Source organism: Triticum aestivum, chromosome 1D (assembly GCF_018294505.1).
Source record: "Triticum aestivum cultivar Chinese Spring chromosome 1D, IWGSC CS RefSeq v2.1, whole genome shotgun sequence".
In the NCBI taxonomy this organism is placed as follows: Eukaryota; Viridiplantae; Streptophyta; class Magnoliopsida; order Poales; family Poaceae; genus Triticum; species Triticum aestivum.
In genome coordinates, this window is record NC_057796.1 from 356,779,982 (window position 1) to 356,795,441 (window position 15,460).

General features: G+C 47.7%; 2 protein-coding genes across 2 annotated transcripts; both read left to right on the top strand.

Moving 5' to 3' along the window:
* The first annotated feature begins 2,189 nt into the window (after positions 1 to 2,189).
* LOC123182035 (protease Do-like 10, mitochondrial) lies at positions 2,190 to 7,737 on the top strand. Its single transcript, XM_044594489.1, has 9 exons — positions 2,190 to 2,706; positions 3,174 to 3,419; positions 5,030 to 5,225; positions 5,308 to 5,567; positions 5,796 to 5,923; positions 6,494 to 6,697; positions 6,856 to 6,906; positions 7,000 to 7,216; positions 7,314 to 7,737. The coding sequence occupies exons 1-9, from the start codon at positions 2,280 to 2,282 to the stop codon at positions 7,460 to 7,462; spliced, it is 1,878 nt and encodes a 625-aa protein (XP_044450424.1). The 5' UTR covers positions 2,190 to 2,279; the 3' UTR covers positions 7,463 to 7,737.
* Positions 7,738 to 9,872: 2,135 nt separating this feature from the next.
* On the top strand, positions 9,873 to 11,779 carry LOC123182036 (thioredoxin-like fold domain-containing protein MRL7L homolog, chloroplastic). The gene is made up of 4 exons (XM_044594490.1): positions 9,873 to 10,810; positions 11,030 to 11,111; positions 11,221 to 11,332; positions 11,432 to 11,779. Exons 1-4 carry the CDS (start codon positions 10,134 to 10,136, stop codon positions 11,551 to 11,553), a joined length of 993 nt encoding a protein of 330 aa, XP_044450425.1. The 5' UTR covers positions 9,873 to 10,133; the 3' UTR covers positions 11,554 to 11,779.
* The last annotated feature ends 3,681 nt before the right edge of the window (positions 11,780 to 15,460 follow it).

Consider the following 15,460-nt stretch of genomic DNA (forward strand, 5'->3'; position numbering starts at 1 on the left):
AGTGATCAAGATCTTCGACAAAGTTCTGTCCTTGCGGCTAGTAGGAGAGTTGCCTTTCTTGGTGGGGAATCATCAAAGTGCGTTTGTGAAAGGGCGATCAATCCATGATAACTTTATGCTGGTGCAGTGCACAGCTCGACGACTCCATGCCCTTAGGGACCCAACCATCATGCTTAAGCTGGACATTTCGAAGGCTTTTGATTCCGTGCAGTGGCCGTTTCTTGTGGAGGTGCTTCGTGCTATGGGTTTTGGCGCCAGGTGGATGGATTGGGTATGCGGACTGCTCTCCACCTCCTCTACTCGGATCATGGTCAATGGAACACCTGGGCGGCCGATCCGGAATTGCATTGGATTGAGGCAAGGCGATCCGATTTCCCCCATGCTTTTCATCATGATTATGGAACCTCTGCAAAAGATGTTTGAGATCGCAACGTCAAGGGGATTATTGGTGCCACTGGCAAGAGCTGGGTTGCAACATCGGCTTTCCATGTTTGCGAACGATGTCATGATCTTTGTCAAGCCCCATGAACTGGATATGAACACATGCGCTTCGCTGCTAAGGATCTATGGGGAGGCCTCGGGGCTCCGCGTTAATCTCACTAAGAGTGCTGCCTACCCAATCCGGTGCTCAACGGAGATCATGGCCACTATGGAGCACATTTTGGGGTGCCCGGGTGGATCCTTCCCTTGCAAATACCTGGGACTGCCGCTAACTCTCCAGAAGCAATCGGCTGCACAACTTGAAGGGCTTGTCGATCAACTTGCTGCTGCTCTACCTAGCTGGAAAGTGGGCAAAATGCCGAAGAGTGGACGCCTGCTGCTGATACAGTCAGTCCTTTGCGCAATTCCTATACACACTCTACTTGCTCTTGATGTGCCGCAGAAGACAATTGCTGCGCTAAACAAAATCTGCCGTGGGTTTCTCTGGTGCGCCGAGGCGCAAGCCGCGGATGGACAGTGTGCAGTTGCATGGGAGCAGGTGTGCACTCCTAAGTGGGCAGGAGGGCTCGGACTCCCGGATCTAAAGTGGCTGAACACCGCGATGCAAGCACGCTGGGCTTGGTTGCAGAGATCAGACGGCACCAGGCCGTGGGTTGAGTTCCAGATTAGAGTGCCCGAGGCAGCGAAGCAGATATACAGGGCGACAACCCGATCATAGCTCGGCAATGGACAAGATACCCTCTTCTGGGAAGATAAGTGGATGGATGGGTGCAAAATTGCAGACTTGGCGTCGGCCATCTATGCCAGGGTCAGCAGCAGGGTGCGCAACAGCTGCACGGTTGCCCAGGCCTTACCGAACGCGAATTGGGCTCGACACGTCGGTCCTGAAATGACGGAGCAGATACTCGATGAATACCTATCGCTATGGGCGGCAACCGTGCGAGTCCACCTTGATCCTACAAGACACTTGAAGTTAAATGGACATGGGAGGTCACTGGTTCATTCTCGATGCGATCGGCCTATGCTGCTAAGTTTTGGGGAAGAGAGGTTTCACCTTCAGCAAAGTTCCCATGGCGCTCCAAAGCGCCGCTGCACTGCCGCTTCTTCATTTGGCTGGCCATCCAAAATCGGCGCTGTACCTCGGATCGCCTTGCACGGCGCAGACTAGACCACCAGGAGCAGTGCCCCCTGTGCAGCCAGGGAGAGGAAAGCATTAATCACCTTCTGCTTCATTGCGTATTCGCGTGGGAAGTGTGGACTGCCATTTTCCATGCTATGGGCAAGCCGGAGTGGATGCCTGAGACGGATCAAACCCTCTCGGAATGGTGTGTGGATAGGGCCACGAGCGGGAGCCAAGACCGGACGATCAACGCTGTGCTCATCCTTGCCCTATGGGAAATATGGAAACACCGAAACACGGTCATCTTTGACGGAGTTTTGCCTTGTAAGAATGTCATCATACGTAAGATCATCCAAAAAGGACGCATGTGGCAGCAAGCGGGACTGCTCAAGGGCGATCTAGGTAGTTTCTTTAGCCAAGTGGAAGGGTGGGCTACCGCGGCAAGTTAGCTTGTATAGGGTGTGGCCTCTAGTAGGATGGGAGTCGCGTTCATCTTTGTAATTTAATGCTATTGTGGAGGGGCTCTTTACCCCCGTCTTCTTCTATATAATATAGTACGCGTATTTGAGATTTTTTTTTTGCAAAATTGGAGCATAGTCGAGCCCAACCCGAACCTGAATCCGAGCCCAGACTCACCCAAACCCAGACACAAACCTAAACCAAACCCCCCGGACCAAAAATCTCCGAACCCTCACCGGCAACACCCGCGGTGGCCGCCATGCACGCCTCCGCCCGCTTGCTCCGCCGCCTCTCCTCTTCCTCCTCCGCCCGCTCGCTCCGCCGCCTCCCTCTCCACCCATCACCCTCGCCGCCTCCACATCCATCTCGTCTGCCGCCCCTTCGAACCGTGACCCGCGCCGTCCTTCCCCACCTCGCTGCCCCCCGCTTCTCCACCATCTCTTGCGCATCCACACCCTCTCTCCGCCTAGGTGAATGCGGCGCTCTGGGAACCCCGTCGATACCGTCGGCGGAGGTATCCGAGGGAGAGGAGGAGGTGGAGTCTGCGGCGGCGCGGCATGACACGGACGCGTTCGCGGCGGTGGAGCTCGCGCTGGACTCGGTGGTGAAGGTGTTCACGGTGTCAAGTGGCCCTAACTACTTCCTGCCGTGGCAGAACAAGGCCCAGCGCGAGAGCATGGGCTCCGGTAAGCTGCCTATCTTCAGCAGTTTAGCCCCCTGGAGGCCGCGAGTGTGTCTGGGTCCCTGCTACTGTGATAGGTGGCTAGCAGAGAATATACTTTTTGATTTGACGATAGGTAGAGTGTTAAGTTGCTGTGGGATCGGCTTAATTTGCTGATTCAATCGGAGAAAGAGAGTATCTCATATGCAAATTTGTGGTGTTATTTCTTACTGTGTATTTCTGGTAGTATGAACTAAGTAAATGCGGTAGAACGGGATAGTAGGAAATTTTAGCTTTGATTTCCCACTATATTACTGGATTGGGTTGTGAACTGTTGAAATATCCATGATGTGAGACAAAAATCTAAAACATAGAAAAATAACGACTTTAGATATTAACATAATGTGAAAGGTTGGTTATTTTTGGTCCCCTGTGATGTTGAAATGGAGTTCATTCTTTGGGTCATCTGCTAATTTCGCCTCCCTGTTGTAGGCTTTGTAATTTCTGGGAAAAGGATCGTCACAAATGCTCATGTGGTAGCTGATCATACTTTTGTTCTTGTGAGGAAGCATGGATCACCTGCAAAGTACAAGGCGGAAGTTCAGGCTATTGGTCATGAGTGTGATTTGGCTCTTCTTACAGTTGAGAGTGAGGAGTTTTGGGAGGGGATGAACAGCTTGGATCTTGGAGACATTCCATTTTTGCAGGAAGCTGTTGCCGTGGTTGGCTACCCTCAAGGTACGAGTTTGACACTGATATTATTTTTACAGTACTTGATTGTTACTCCCTCCGTCCCATAATATAAGAGCGTTTTTGACACTACACTAGTCACTAGTGTAAAAAACGCTCTTATATTATGGGACAGAGGGAGTAGTTGTCAAACTTGTTAGCCATATTACCTCATCTACAAGTATCCAACTAAGGTTTTGCATACGTAATACCATGACCATCCTGTTTGTGATGGCATAACTGAAACTGGCTAGCAGTGTGTTACTTTGAGTGAGTGAATGAAAATAATATGATTATACACACAGAGACTATGGTACAACTCCATAAAGCATAGTTCATACAAGATTGTGGATAAGGAAAACATCCATAAATTTGGGATTTCTACACTTCTGCACTTATCGAAATATTTGTTACACTATTAGCTTGATAATCAATCACGAAAGCAACAGTAGAAAGTAGCCCCTGCAACTTTGGTGTCGCAAATATGCTTCCTAATTTCTTATTACATCATACAAATCAACAAACTACATGACATTACAATGTTATTATAGAATTATAGCATCACTGTGTGTCCTTTTGTTGAACAATGCCATGCCAACCTATGCATTATTTTTGTCATTGGATATGTGATGGTTTCCATATGAATTAGCAGTTTAGCATGAATGGTACGCCATTAGCAAGGTTGGCAATCTTAAGGGCATTGGTTGGTATACTAAGGTTACCACACTTTTTCCACACAAGTTAGGCTGAGTTAGCCCGCCCCCCCCCCCCCCCCCCCCCCCCCCCCCGCGCGGTTTGGTTTGCAGCCTCACTTCTGGCAGTATTCTAGGCCCCACCCGTCACTGACTCCGTAAAGTGTGGCAAGATTACCCTCACTTCTGGCAGTATTCTAGGCCCCACCCGTCACTGACTCCGTAAAGTGTGGCAAGATTACCTCAAGTGTGGCGCAAAATTTGATTGCCTGACCTTAGTCATGTATGGCAAAAAAACGTGGCAAATGTTGACAAGCTTAGTGTATGAACCAAACAGACCCCAAGTCTTATGACTCTTAACTATTTATTTAGCGTGCTGACTGTGTACTAGGTGGGATCTTAATATTGTTATGATGTTAAAATCTAAACAGAGTAGTATGATAACTCATAACTGGGATTTGTGCATGATCCTACCAATTCAATTGGTCCTAATAATTAATCATAAGTAATTATTTGCATATGTCCTTTTTAATTGTAAAGTTACCCTTGTCATAAAAAAATAGATGTTTGATTTAGACTCTATTTAAAATGAAGGCTCTTAATGTACAACTAAAGTATGTATAGCTGTTGAAATACCTGGTAGATTTTAGAAAATATACATTTGTTTAAGAATCAGGTAGGGTCTTAGATTCTACTATGTGATCCCAGGTTGCAATGTTGTTGGGAAATCTCTGATTTGATTTAAGGTACCAATGCTGACAAATTCTACAGTATTTAGGTTCTGCTGTTTCAGAAAGTTCACCTACTACTACTATTTTTTATTCAGCTCAGCTCGGCTTCGATGCTGTATTGCTGATCATCTATTTAGACACCTAAAACCATGTAAGAATGTAGACAACTAAATTATTGTGTACCTGTATGGCGCAGGTGGAGACAATATCTCTGTCACCAAGGGGGTTGTTTCTAGAGTGGAACCAACACAGTATGCCCATGGTGCGACTCAGCTCATGGCTATACAAATAGATGCAGCTATTAATCCAGGCAATAGTGGCGGGCCTGCAATCATGGGCGATAAAGTGGCTGGAGTTGCTTTCCAAAATCTGTCAGGAGCAGAAAACATTGGGTGAATACTCCACTATTTAGGTCTTGCGCCAATAGAACCTTTGTTTTACCTGGAATTTTGTGCGTAACCCTTTTCTTTGCAGGTATATTATACCTGTGCCTGTAATTAAGCGTTTTATTTCTGGTGTGGAAGAGAGTGGCAAATATTCTGGGTTTTGTTCTCTTGGGATATCTTGCCAGGCCACTGAGAACATCCAAATAAGAGAGTGCTTTGGTATGCGGCCTGAAATGACTGGAGTGTTAGTCAGTAGAATAAATCCTCTGTCTGACGCTTACAAAATTTTGAAGAAAGACGATATCCTTCTCGAGTTTGATGGCGTGCCTATTGCGAATGATGGGACAGGTGAGCTTAAAACTTCCCATGCATTGGCAGCCATTTTGTGTCGCAAATTTTGATTTCTTATATGTTTTCTGTTTATCATGTTATTTTAAGACCATCATTTGGCATACTCTGCTGCACGTTTTTGCATTGCTGGTCGATGAATCTATTCATGCGCTACTCCGAAACATGAAGCATCCTGGCATTTCAGGGTCGACAACTGATGATCATGATCTCTTTTAATACTTGCAGTTCCATTTCGAAATAGAGAGAGAATCACCTTTGATCATCTTGTGTCTATGAAGAAGCCTGAAGAAACAGCCGTTATCAAAGTACTAAGAGATGGCAAAGAGCATGAATTGAATGTGACACTTAGACCTGTAAGGCTTTGCAATCTTGTACATTTTATTCGAGCTTCTTATTAACCAGGGTGCATTTTATTTGAGAGGTTGGTACTAAATATAAGAATGACGGGATGTTGTTCTCCCTGTTTAGTGTTTGTTAGTAGTACTTAGTTTCCTCAGAGTCAAACATGGTGATTGAATCCACCTTGACTGAACTGAACCGAATCCTAATACAATACATACCTACGAAAGTAACATCCATCTCAATACTTATCACCTATTTTAGAACTCATCCCACAACTATGAAGTCCGTAACACATCTGATTCACTACATTAGCCCAGTGCGTTCAGCCTGTCTACCTTTTCTACAGCTAGTTGGATAGGACTGGATATGGTCAGATTTATGGACAGCCCCGCTCATCTCTTATGCAGGTTAAACAGTAATCCGCAAAAGTGGGTCCATCTTGTACAAACTAACCCCCAGGCTTAGGCTTTGCATTTATCATTTCCGTTGGTTCCTGTCACCATTTTTGCCCTCGTGCTTCTCCTTTTCAGTTTTCACATGTACAGTGAAGTGATCTTATACATGTGATTCTTCTTATGCAGTTGCAACCTTTGGTTCCTGTACATCAATTCGATAAACTGCCCAGCTACTACATCTTTGCTGGTTTTGTTTTTATCCCGCTGACCCAGCCTTATCTCCATGAATTTGGGGAGGACTGGTACAACACTTCGCCACGCCGACTGTGTGAACGGGCACTGAGAGAGCTTCCGAAGAAGGCTGGCCAACAGTTAGTAATATTATCTCAGGTACTACTGCACTAATTCAATCTTCTCATGCCTCAGTTTCCAGTTTCATGATCTTGTTAGGAAACCTCTTGCATTTACTTACCGTGTATTTTTGCATAATTATCTTTTTACTGATCAATCTTTTTTTGAGGTGTTTTACTGATCAATCTGCGTTACAGGTCCTAATGGATGATATTAATGTTGGTTATGAAAGGCTGGCTGAACTCCAGGTCATCTTCGATAAGAAAATCCTATTATTACACACCACATCCTTAGTGACCTTTGTAGTTTTCTCAACTGACCAGGCTTCATGATATGAGCAGGTAAAGAAGGTGAATGGTGTTGAGGTTGAGAATTTGAAGCATTTGTGCAGTATCGTGGAGAACTGCACTGAAGAAAACTTGAGAATTGATTTGGACGATGAGCGGGTGATCGTCCTGAAATTTCAGAACGCGAGGCTTGCCACGTCTCGGATCCTCAAGCGGCACAGGATTCCATCAGCCATGTCAAACGACCTTGTCGATGACCAAGCGAGCAAAGGTGAGACTGAGGCGTCATGCACAAGCTGACACATTTCCGTAGACGTAGCTACACAGTTTCTGCGGAAGCACCGATGTTAGCCCGGTTGTCTTTCCAGAGACAGATGAGGTAGGCCAAGGACTGCTGGAGTCACCCATGAGCCCATCGGTTTCAGCGGGCTCCAGTTTGGCTGATTCAGTTTTGACGGAAGGAAGAGGAGGTCTTCAGCAAATAAGAAGAACCCAAGTTCTTCAGCCTGAGTTGTAACACCATCATTCTTTGCTTCCCTCCCAACTATTTATCATTCTTTCTTCCGCCACTGCATGGGTTTTGGCACCCTTATGTTAAATTCAGATTATGTATCATCACGAAAGCAGAACATAGGAGATATGAGTTTCAAGAACCAAGACACTTCGTTCCATACTGTACAAGTAAAAAAGTAGAAGAGGGGCCGAGTTTCGAAAAAAAAAACTGTACAAGTTCTGCTGACATGTTAATTTTTTGGATGCTGCGGATGAATTTATAAAAAAAAAATATTAGCAGAGAAGGGGAAACCCTAGTGTTTGTTTCTGGCTGTCGTGTAATGCTTCAATTGTTTTTTCAGGGGGATTTGTTCCATTTTCGTAATGTGTTACAGCTAACGATATCCGCCTTGGATGACCAAATTGTTTAGGGGGACTGGGGAGTATATGGGTTCACAGTTTCGAAGGCCGAATTTGGAATCTCTCCTGACGCAGCTTGGTGTTTTAATTTGATCATCAAGGGTCACACCTGACTGACAATCCCATTTTGCAAGGATGGACATCTTCAGTATCTCTGATATAAATGATTTTTAATTGCCATTTTTGTGATTGACAAATAATTACAGGTGATCTTCCCCCATAACATCCGATATGTAACTAAAACCACGACAAGAATTATGGAACGGAAGAAGTACATGAGTTCTTTTTCGAACATCTGAAATGCTCGACCAAATTGTTTAGGGGGACTGGGGAGTATATGGGTTCACAGTTTCGAAGGCCGAATTTGGAATCTCTCCTGACGCAGCTTGGTGTTTTAATTTGATCATCAAGGGTCACACCTGACTGACAATCCCATTTTGCAAGGATGGACATCTTCAGTATCTCTGATATAAACGATTTTTAATTGCCATTTTTGTGATTGACAAATAATTACAGGTGATCTTCCCCTGTAACATCCGATGTGTAACTAAAACTACGACAAGAATTATGGAACGGAAGAAGTACATGAGTTCTTTTTCGAACATTTGAAATGCTCGAAATAAAAATGAATTTTTAGGAACAAAGTCAAGCCCCAGTAATACCCTTTTCTGTAAATAAAAGCGTATCGCAGCGGCGTGGGACCGGCCGCCTCTCTCAGGGTTCACTTCGGGTGTGTTTGGTTGAAGAACCAACTGTCATGGAATGGAATGGTTCCATTCCAGAGGAACGGGCCCATTCCATTCATGTGTTTGGTAGTAGTAAAAGGGAGGAACGGGTTGGTTCCGTTCCGGTGTTTGGTTGGAAGCACGGAATGAAAAATGAAATGACATAAAATTCAAAATTTCAGTAGCATTTCGTTTGTATTTTCAAGAAAGACAGCACAACAATATATATTGACAAGCCGAAGATATAAATGACAGCACATATAACACAGTTTTCAACAAGGTGCATGTGTAGTTCACATACGAAATTCCCAAAAGCAACCAAAGTACAATAGAGTCATACATGTCCAGTGCACATACTTCAGCCACACACGTTAAGTTCACATATGAAATCTCCAAAAGCCCGTAGGTGATTCGATCTCTTTCATGCATCGGCCCATAGGTAATCCGTGGTCTTTTTTTCCTTATTATAGCCCGAACAATGACCACCATTGCAGCTAGTGCAACAAAAACAACAGCTCCCCTAACCATCTTTTTTCTTTTGTTCATCTTCTTGACCATCTACAAGTGATGCATACAATAAAAAGTATCCAATGATGCTTACATCAACATATATATTGCAAAGATACACTGGACATCATGTATTTTGGTACAGATTAGGAAAAGAGACCACTGATTTTAACAACATAAAGCAACAAAAGTGAATCAAGAACAACCATGAGTCATCACAATAATCTCTCCATCTCTGTGTATCACTCTCGGCTGGGCATATCCATGAGCAGCAGGAGCATATACAAGGGGAATGAATTGAGGTTTGTACCTTGAGATTGGGTTGTTCTGCTGGGCCTCTGGTACCGCTCTCAGCCCGCCGGAAGCCGCCGCCCCGCTGCTATTCCTCTGCAAGCCACAAAACCCGTAGATCCAGATCGAGCCCCCCTGGTCTTTCTGCAAATCGTGAGAGGAAAGAGAGGAGTCAGCGGGCAGAGAGGAAAGAAAGGAGGTGGCCGGCGGGGAAGGGATGGATTGGCCGGCGGGGAAGGGAGGAATCGGCCGGCGCGGCTCAGATCATGGAGGGGGAGAGAGGAGGGGGAGGCGGCGCACCTGGGAGTGAGAGGCGATAGGGCTGCGAGAGTGCGAGAGGGCGAGCGGTTCCGCGTGGTCCGGCCGTTTTCGAGGTCTCACCTCGTTCCGCATCTGGGCCGAATATTCGGTCCGCGGGAACGAGTTGGTGGCGTCCCATATGTCCAACTGAACACGAGAACGAGGCTTGGGAACGGGTCGGACCCATGCCATTCCAGTCCATGACCCCAACCAAACACATCCGATCCGTTCACTCGTCCGGTTCGCCCAGTGCACCCAAGCAAATATCTCCCCAAGCATACAAGCCGGAGCAGATTAGGCACACAAGAATCATCACTGCCGCGAATCCCGTACCAAATTCATAAGCCAGTTCCCGCGGCATCGGCAGCGAGCCAGCGACCACCTCCGAATCTCCACCCCAGGAAGAGTAGAAGCAGGCCAGAAGAGAAGGCGCGCGCGCGCAGGAGGCCACGAATGGCGCTTCGCTGTTCCCTGCCCGCGACCTGTTCGATGTTTTGCCCCAAACGGCCAGAGCACCCCAGTTGGCACGCGCTCCCTCCGCGCTTCGTCGTCAGCTTCGGCTCTTGCCCGCGGTCCAGGCCGAGCCTGGGACCCGTGCTCGCCGCCCGCGCCTGGGCACTGCGTGCGAGCGACCCCAAGGCTGGCCGGCTGGTGATCGGCGGCGGGCCGCGCAGCGCCGACCCCGACTCCGACTCCGAAGACGACGACGAAGGCCCCGTGCGGATGACGGACCAGGAGCGGAGGACGCTGCGGAGGAAGATACGGGAGATGATGGACCGGATGCCGGAGACGCGGGAGCTGACTGACCCGGAGGAGAAGAAGGCCAAGATGAGGGAGCTGCTGACCAAGTACGAGCTGGTTGTCGAGGAGGAGGACCCGGAGTGGCCCGAGGACGCCCAGGACGGTATGGGCTTCGGCCTGGACCAGTTCTTCGACAAGATCACCATCAAGCCTGAGAAGAGGGATGACGCCGACGACGATGATGGGGTGGATGATGGCAAGAAGGAGGTGGTCTGGGAGGATGACAACTACATCAAGCCGGTCAGGGATGTCAAGACAAAGGATTGGGACGACACCGTGTTCACGGACTTCGGCCCGTTGATTGTGCTCGTGCATAACCGGTACAAGAGGTATGGTTCCGTCAGTTCTTGCAAAGTGGTTGGTGCCATTTCATGTTTCAGTTATCCTTTTCATATATGCTATTACATCTGAATGGTTCTGTCAATTCTTGCAAAATGGTTTGTTAACTTTCATGTTTGAAGTATCCTTTTGGCCATATAGTAGCTTTATGAAACTTACAGGGCGTGATGTATTACTTTGGTAAATCACCACAAATGTTCCTTGTGCAGACTTCAGGACAACGAGATGGCAAGAACTGAGCTCGTAAAGGCAATCGAGACGTTTTGGGAACACGATCTGCCTTCACCAAGAGTACTGCACACTTCTTAATGGCATTCTTCTGTAAATATAAATCCGTCGCAGTCGGCGCCTCAGTGAATCACTCACGTTCTGACCTCTGACCATTCTTGTTCACCCGCAGTGTGTTGCGGTCGATGCCTGCGCGGAGCCAGACCTCGTGGCCGCTCTGAAGGTGTCCGGTTTCCCTGAGTTGCTCTTCACCAACGCAGGGAAGATACTGCACCGAGAGAAAGGTATACCTTGTCCGTTCTGTAGATGTAGATGAATACTCCTCCAATGTAACTCTCGTCCGGTCATCAGTTTTCCTGATCTGTAATCCCTTGTTCTGATAGCTGTCCGGTCGGCCGAGGTGTTGGCGAGGATGATAGCCTTCTTTTACTACAAGGCCGCGAGACCACCTTGCTTGAGCGAAACAGACGGCCAGGGGCAAGAGAAGGTCCCTCTGATGTCGTGAAAGGAAGGGTGGTTCGTGCTAGTACTAGTATCTTGCCTCAGTATAACTTTCTAGTATATCAAGAGTAGAGTTACTGTCACAAGGAACCTTAATTCTCACGTGTAACAATGCCTAACAGTCTGTGTATGATTCTGTTCGGCATGCTGGATAGCCATGTGATCACATCCCTCCTTATGTTTAGCATGTAAGCGATGTTCATAGAATTGGACAGATTCAGATTTTTTTAGGGGTATTGGACAAATTCAGAAGCTGCAGACAAAATCGATTACCCTTAAGATTCAGCAAAATGTTCTTCCGCTCCCTTCCGGCGTAAGTTTCTTCTAGAGCACAGCCCAAACATGCAAGCCATTTCAGAAACAAAAAGGTGCAAACCATTTCAATTTGTTTTTTTAGGGAAACCATATCAATTTGGCTGGCACTATGCGAATAAATCATAACCGGGCCGGGTTCTGCTCAGGCCCAGAGCGAAACACGGACCGCCGCACGTAGACCTGGGAATAGTTTGGACTGGAACCTTAGTTTCAGGTTGGTTTTGCTATTGGACTGTGTTGGGTTGGTTTAAATAATCTGGGAATCTAAATCAATCTAGTCTGGTTTGGGTTTTATCAACTATCGGATTAGATTGGTTTGGTCTGGACACTAACCATCAGTCTCAAATGGTTTCAATCCATGGACAGAATCCAGTCTCTCGACCAAACCGTACGGGAAGAGACCAGCTACCAATCCCTACCATATACATGTATGTAGCTCAATCCAGTCCAACCATCAAGCCGCTGAGCATGAGCGGCCTGTCAAGGGCGATTAGGGTTTTACGGGTGGAACTCGACGGCGCGCGCCGATCTACGGCGCGGCACATAGGATCGTGATCCCGAGGATGGCTTCATCAGCGGGGCATGGCCAGGGGAAGGAGCCCCTGTCGCCGGGTGCGGCAAGGGCGAAGCTGGCGGAGGCCCTAGGTAAGCTGGACATATCTGAAGAGGAGGCGACGCCGCTGGTTCTCGATGATAGAGAAGAAGGTCAGCCGGAGAAGTGGATGATAGCGGGGAAGGTTCTGCACCGCCGTGTTCTACACATACGGACAATCATCAGCGCACTTCGTCCGGCTTGGGGTAATCCTAAAGGTCTGATCTTCAGATCGGTCGAGGAAAACACGTTCGTGGCTGAGTTCGCGAGCAGGAGAGATCGTGATCGTGTTTGGGAAGGTTCGCCATGGCATGTAAGTAAGAACGCCGTCGTCTTGTCGGAGTTTGATGAATGTATGCGGCCTTCTGAACTAAGCTTTAGCAAGATTCATATGTGGGCAAGGGTTGTCAACTTGCCCTTTAATCTCCGAGGTGAGAAGTGGTGTGCTGCGATTGCACAACAGATTGATAAGAAAGCATCTGGGGTGCAGTTTGATCATGTCAATGGCTATCTTAAAGCTAGAGTTTCAGTTGATGTGGACAAACCTTTAAGGCGCTGGATCTTAATTGAGTCAGTGAGAAGGAAACGGACGGACATGTATGACATTCAATATGAGAATATTCCGCACTTCTGTTTCTCATGCGGACGGTTGGGCCACTCTAATCTGCACTGTCCGACCCCGGGGACTCGAGATGCCAATGGGGACCTCCCCTTTGGAAGAGGGTTGCGGGCGCCGGAAGATCGCAGAGCGCCGAGTGCTAGCGAGAACACGTCCAGAGATCAATCAAGTAGTCAAAAGAACAAAGCTGAGACAAGGGGTTCGAGTAATGCAGCTGAGAAAGGAGCAGAAGTTAATTCTCCGGCTAAAAGCAAAAAGCTGAATAAACGCAAGGGAGGGCCGCAAGAGAAGAAACAAGAGTACAGGAGGGTTATACCCTTGCTGATGGACAAGGCACACGATCCAGAGGATGGCCAAAGGGGCGATGTAGAGGTGCTATCTGATTCCTCTGAGAAAAGTGGTGACGGCGAGAGGATGCTGAAAAAGAAGAAACCTACCCCGGTCAACTCCGGGGAAACGGCAGAGGCTGCGGCGCAGCCCTGCCGGGCGCAATGAATTGCCTCAGCTGGAACTGTCGCGGGCTTGGGAACCCAGCGACAGTTCGTGAGCTTCGCAGTGTGGTGAAGCAAGAAGGGCCCGGTCTCTTATTTCTGATGGAGACAAAGATTGCGGCAAAGAGGGTAGAAAGTCTGCAAAATCTTCTTGGCTTTGCAGGCTGTTTTGTAGTAGATAGTGACGGTCTGAGCGGAGGTATTGGGCTATTCTGGACACATGAGGTTCAGGTGGATCTCCAGAGTTTCAGTTTGGGCCACATAGATGTGATGGTGCAGAATAGTAATCTGAATCGAGATAAGTGGAGATTTACAGGGTTCTATGGAGCCCCTCGAGCATCAGACAGACACCATAGCTGGAGATGTCTTCGGACTTTGTTCTCTATCCAACATCCAGCATGGTTATGTGTGGGGGGTTTCAATGAAACACTTTATGCTACGGAACACTTTTCGCTCGCTGCCCGGCTTGAATGGCAGATGCGTGCGTTCCGTGAAGCAGCTGATGATTGCTTGTTCCAGGATATGGGCTGGTCTAGAACGGAGTACACTTGGGATAATGGCCAAACAGGCGACGATAATGTGAGGGCCCGACTGGACAGAGCGTTTGGGAACCCAGCATTGATGCATCTGTTCGGGCAATCCAGAGTTCGGCACATTAGCACTACGGACTCCGACCATTGCTTGGTCCTGGTCAAGCTCCGTACAAATGTGGCTGAGAAGAGAAGGGGAGGGAAGCAGTTTCGCTGCGAAGATGTGTGGCAGACACATGCAGACTATGATAATGTTGTTATGAACAATTGGCAAAAGGGAGCTCGTTTGCATGGCCTGTTGGGAGTGATTAATGCGCTCAATAATATGCAGAGTTTGTTATCTACATGGGGCGCACGAGAGTTCGGCAGTTTGACGGCCAAAGTGAGGAAACTCCGACAGAGGTTGAACCAGCTTAGGAGCCGTCCGGGCAGGAGAGGTCCCTCTGATGAAGAGAAAGCCATAGTTAAGAAGCCGCGTGAGGCACTTCACCAGGAGGAAATCTAGATGCGCCAAAGGTCCCGGGTACCATACTTGCGCGAGGGAGACAGGAATACAAATTTTTTTCACACACAAGCAGCTCAACGCAGGAGAATGAACAAAATTGAGGGGCTTGTGCGAGCTGATGGGTCGGTATGCCAGTCTTGGGCAGATGACCAAGATGAGGTACATCAGTTCTACACAACACTGTATACATCTCAAGGAGTCAGACCCCTCGATGAACTGCTGGACTTAGTTCCAAAAAGGGTGACAGCACCTATGAATGCACATCTAGATAAGCCGTTTACGGCAGAAGAGGTGAGGGTGGCGCTGTTTCAAATGGCTCCATCCAAAGCACCCGGAGTGGACAGATTTACTGCGGGATTTTTTCAGAGGCACTGGCTACTGCTGAAAGATGACATAACCCCGGCAGTCTTGAGCTTTTTGAATGGGGGCGAACTTCCAAAAGGTATGAATGAAACATCCATCACCCTCATCCCAAAGGTTCGACACCCACAACGAATAACCCAATATAGACCTATCTCTCTATGTCCTGTGTTGTACAAGATTGCAGCAAAATGTATTGTTAACAGGATGAGGGATTTTCTTGACGACGTAGTAAGTGAGGAGCAAAGTGCGTTTGTGCCTGGGCGACTCATTACAGATAATGTTCTTATTGATCATGAGAGTATTCATGCAATGAAGAAAAGGAGGAAGGGAAAGAATTGGGTACGTGCTGTTAAGTTGGACATGATGAAAGCTTATGACCGCGTCGAATGGCATTATCTACAGGCGATTATGGCCAAATTGGGGTTCAGCTCGTCCTTTATCCGACTGATTATGAAGTGTGTAACATCAGTGCGGTTTGCGGTTCGAGTGAATGGGG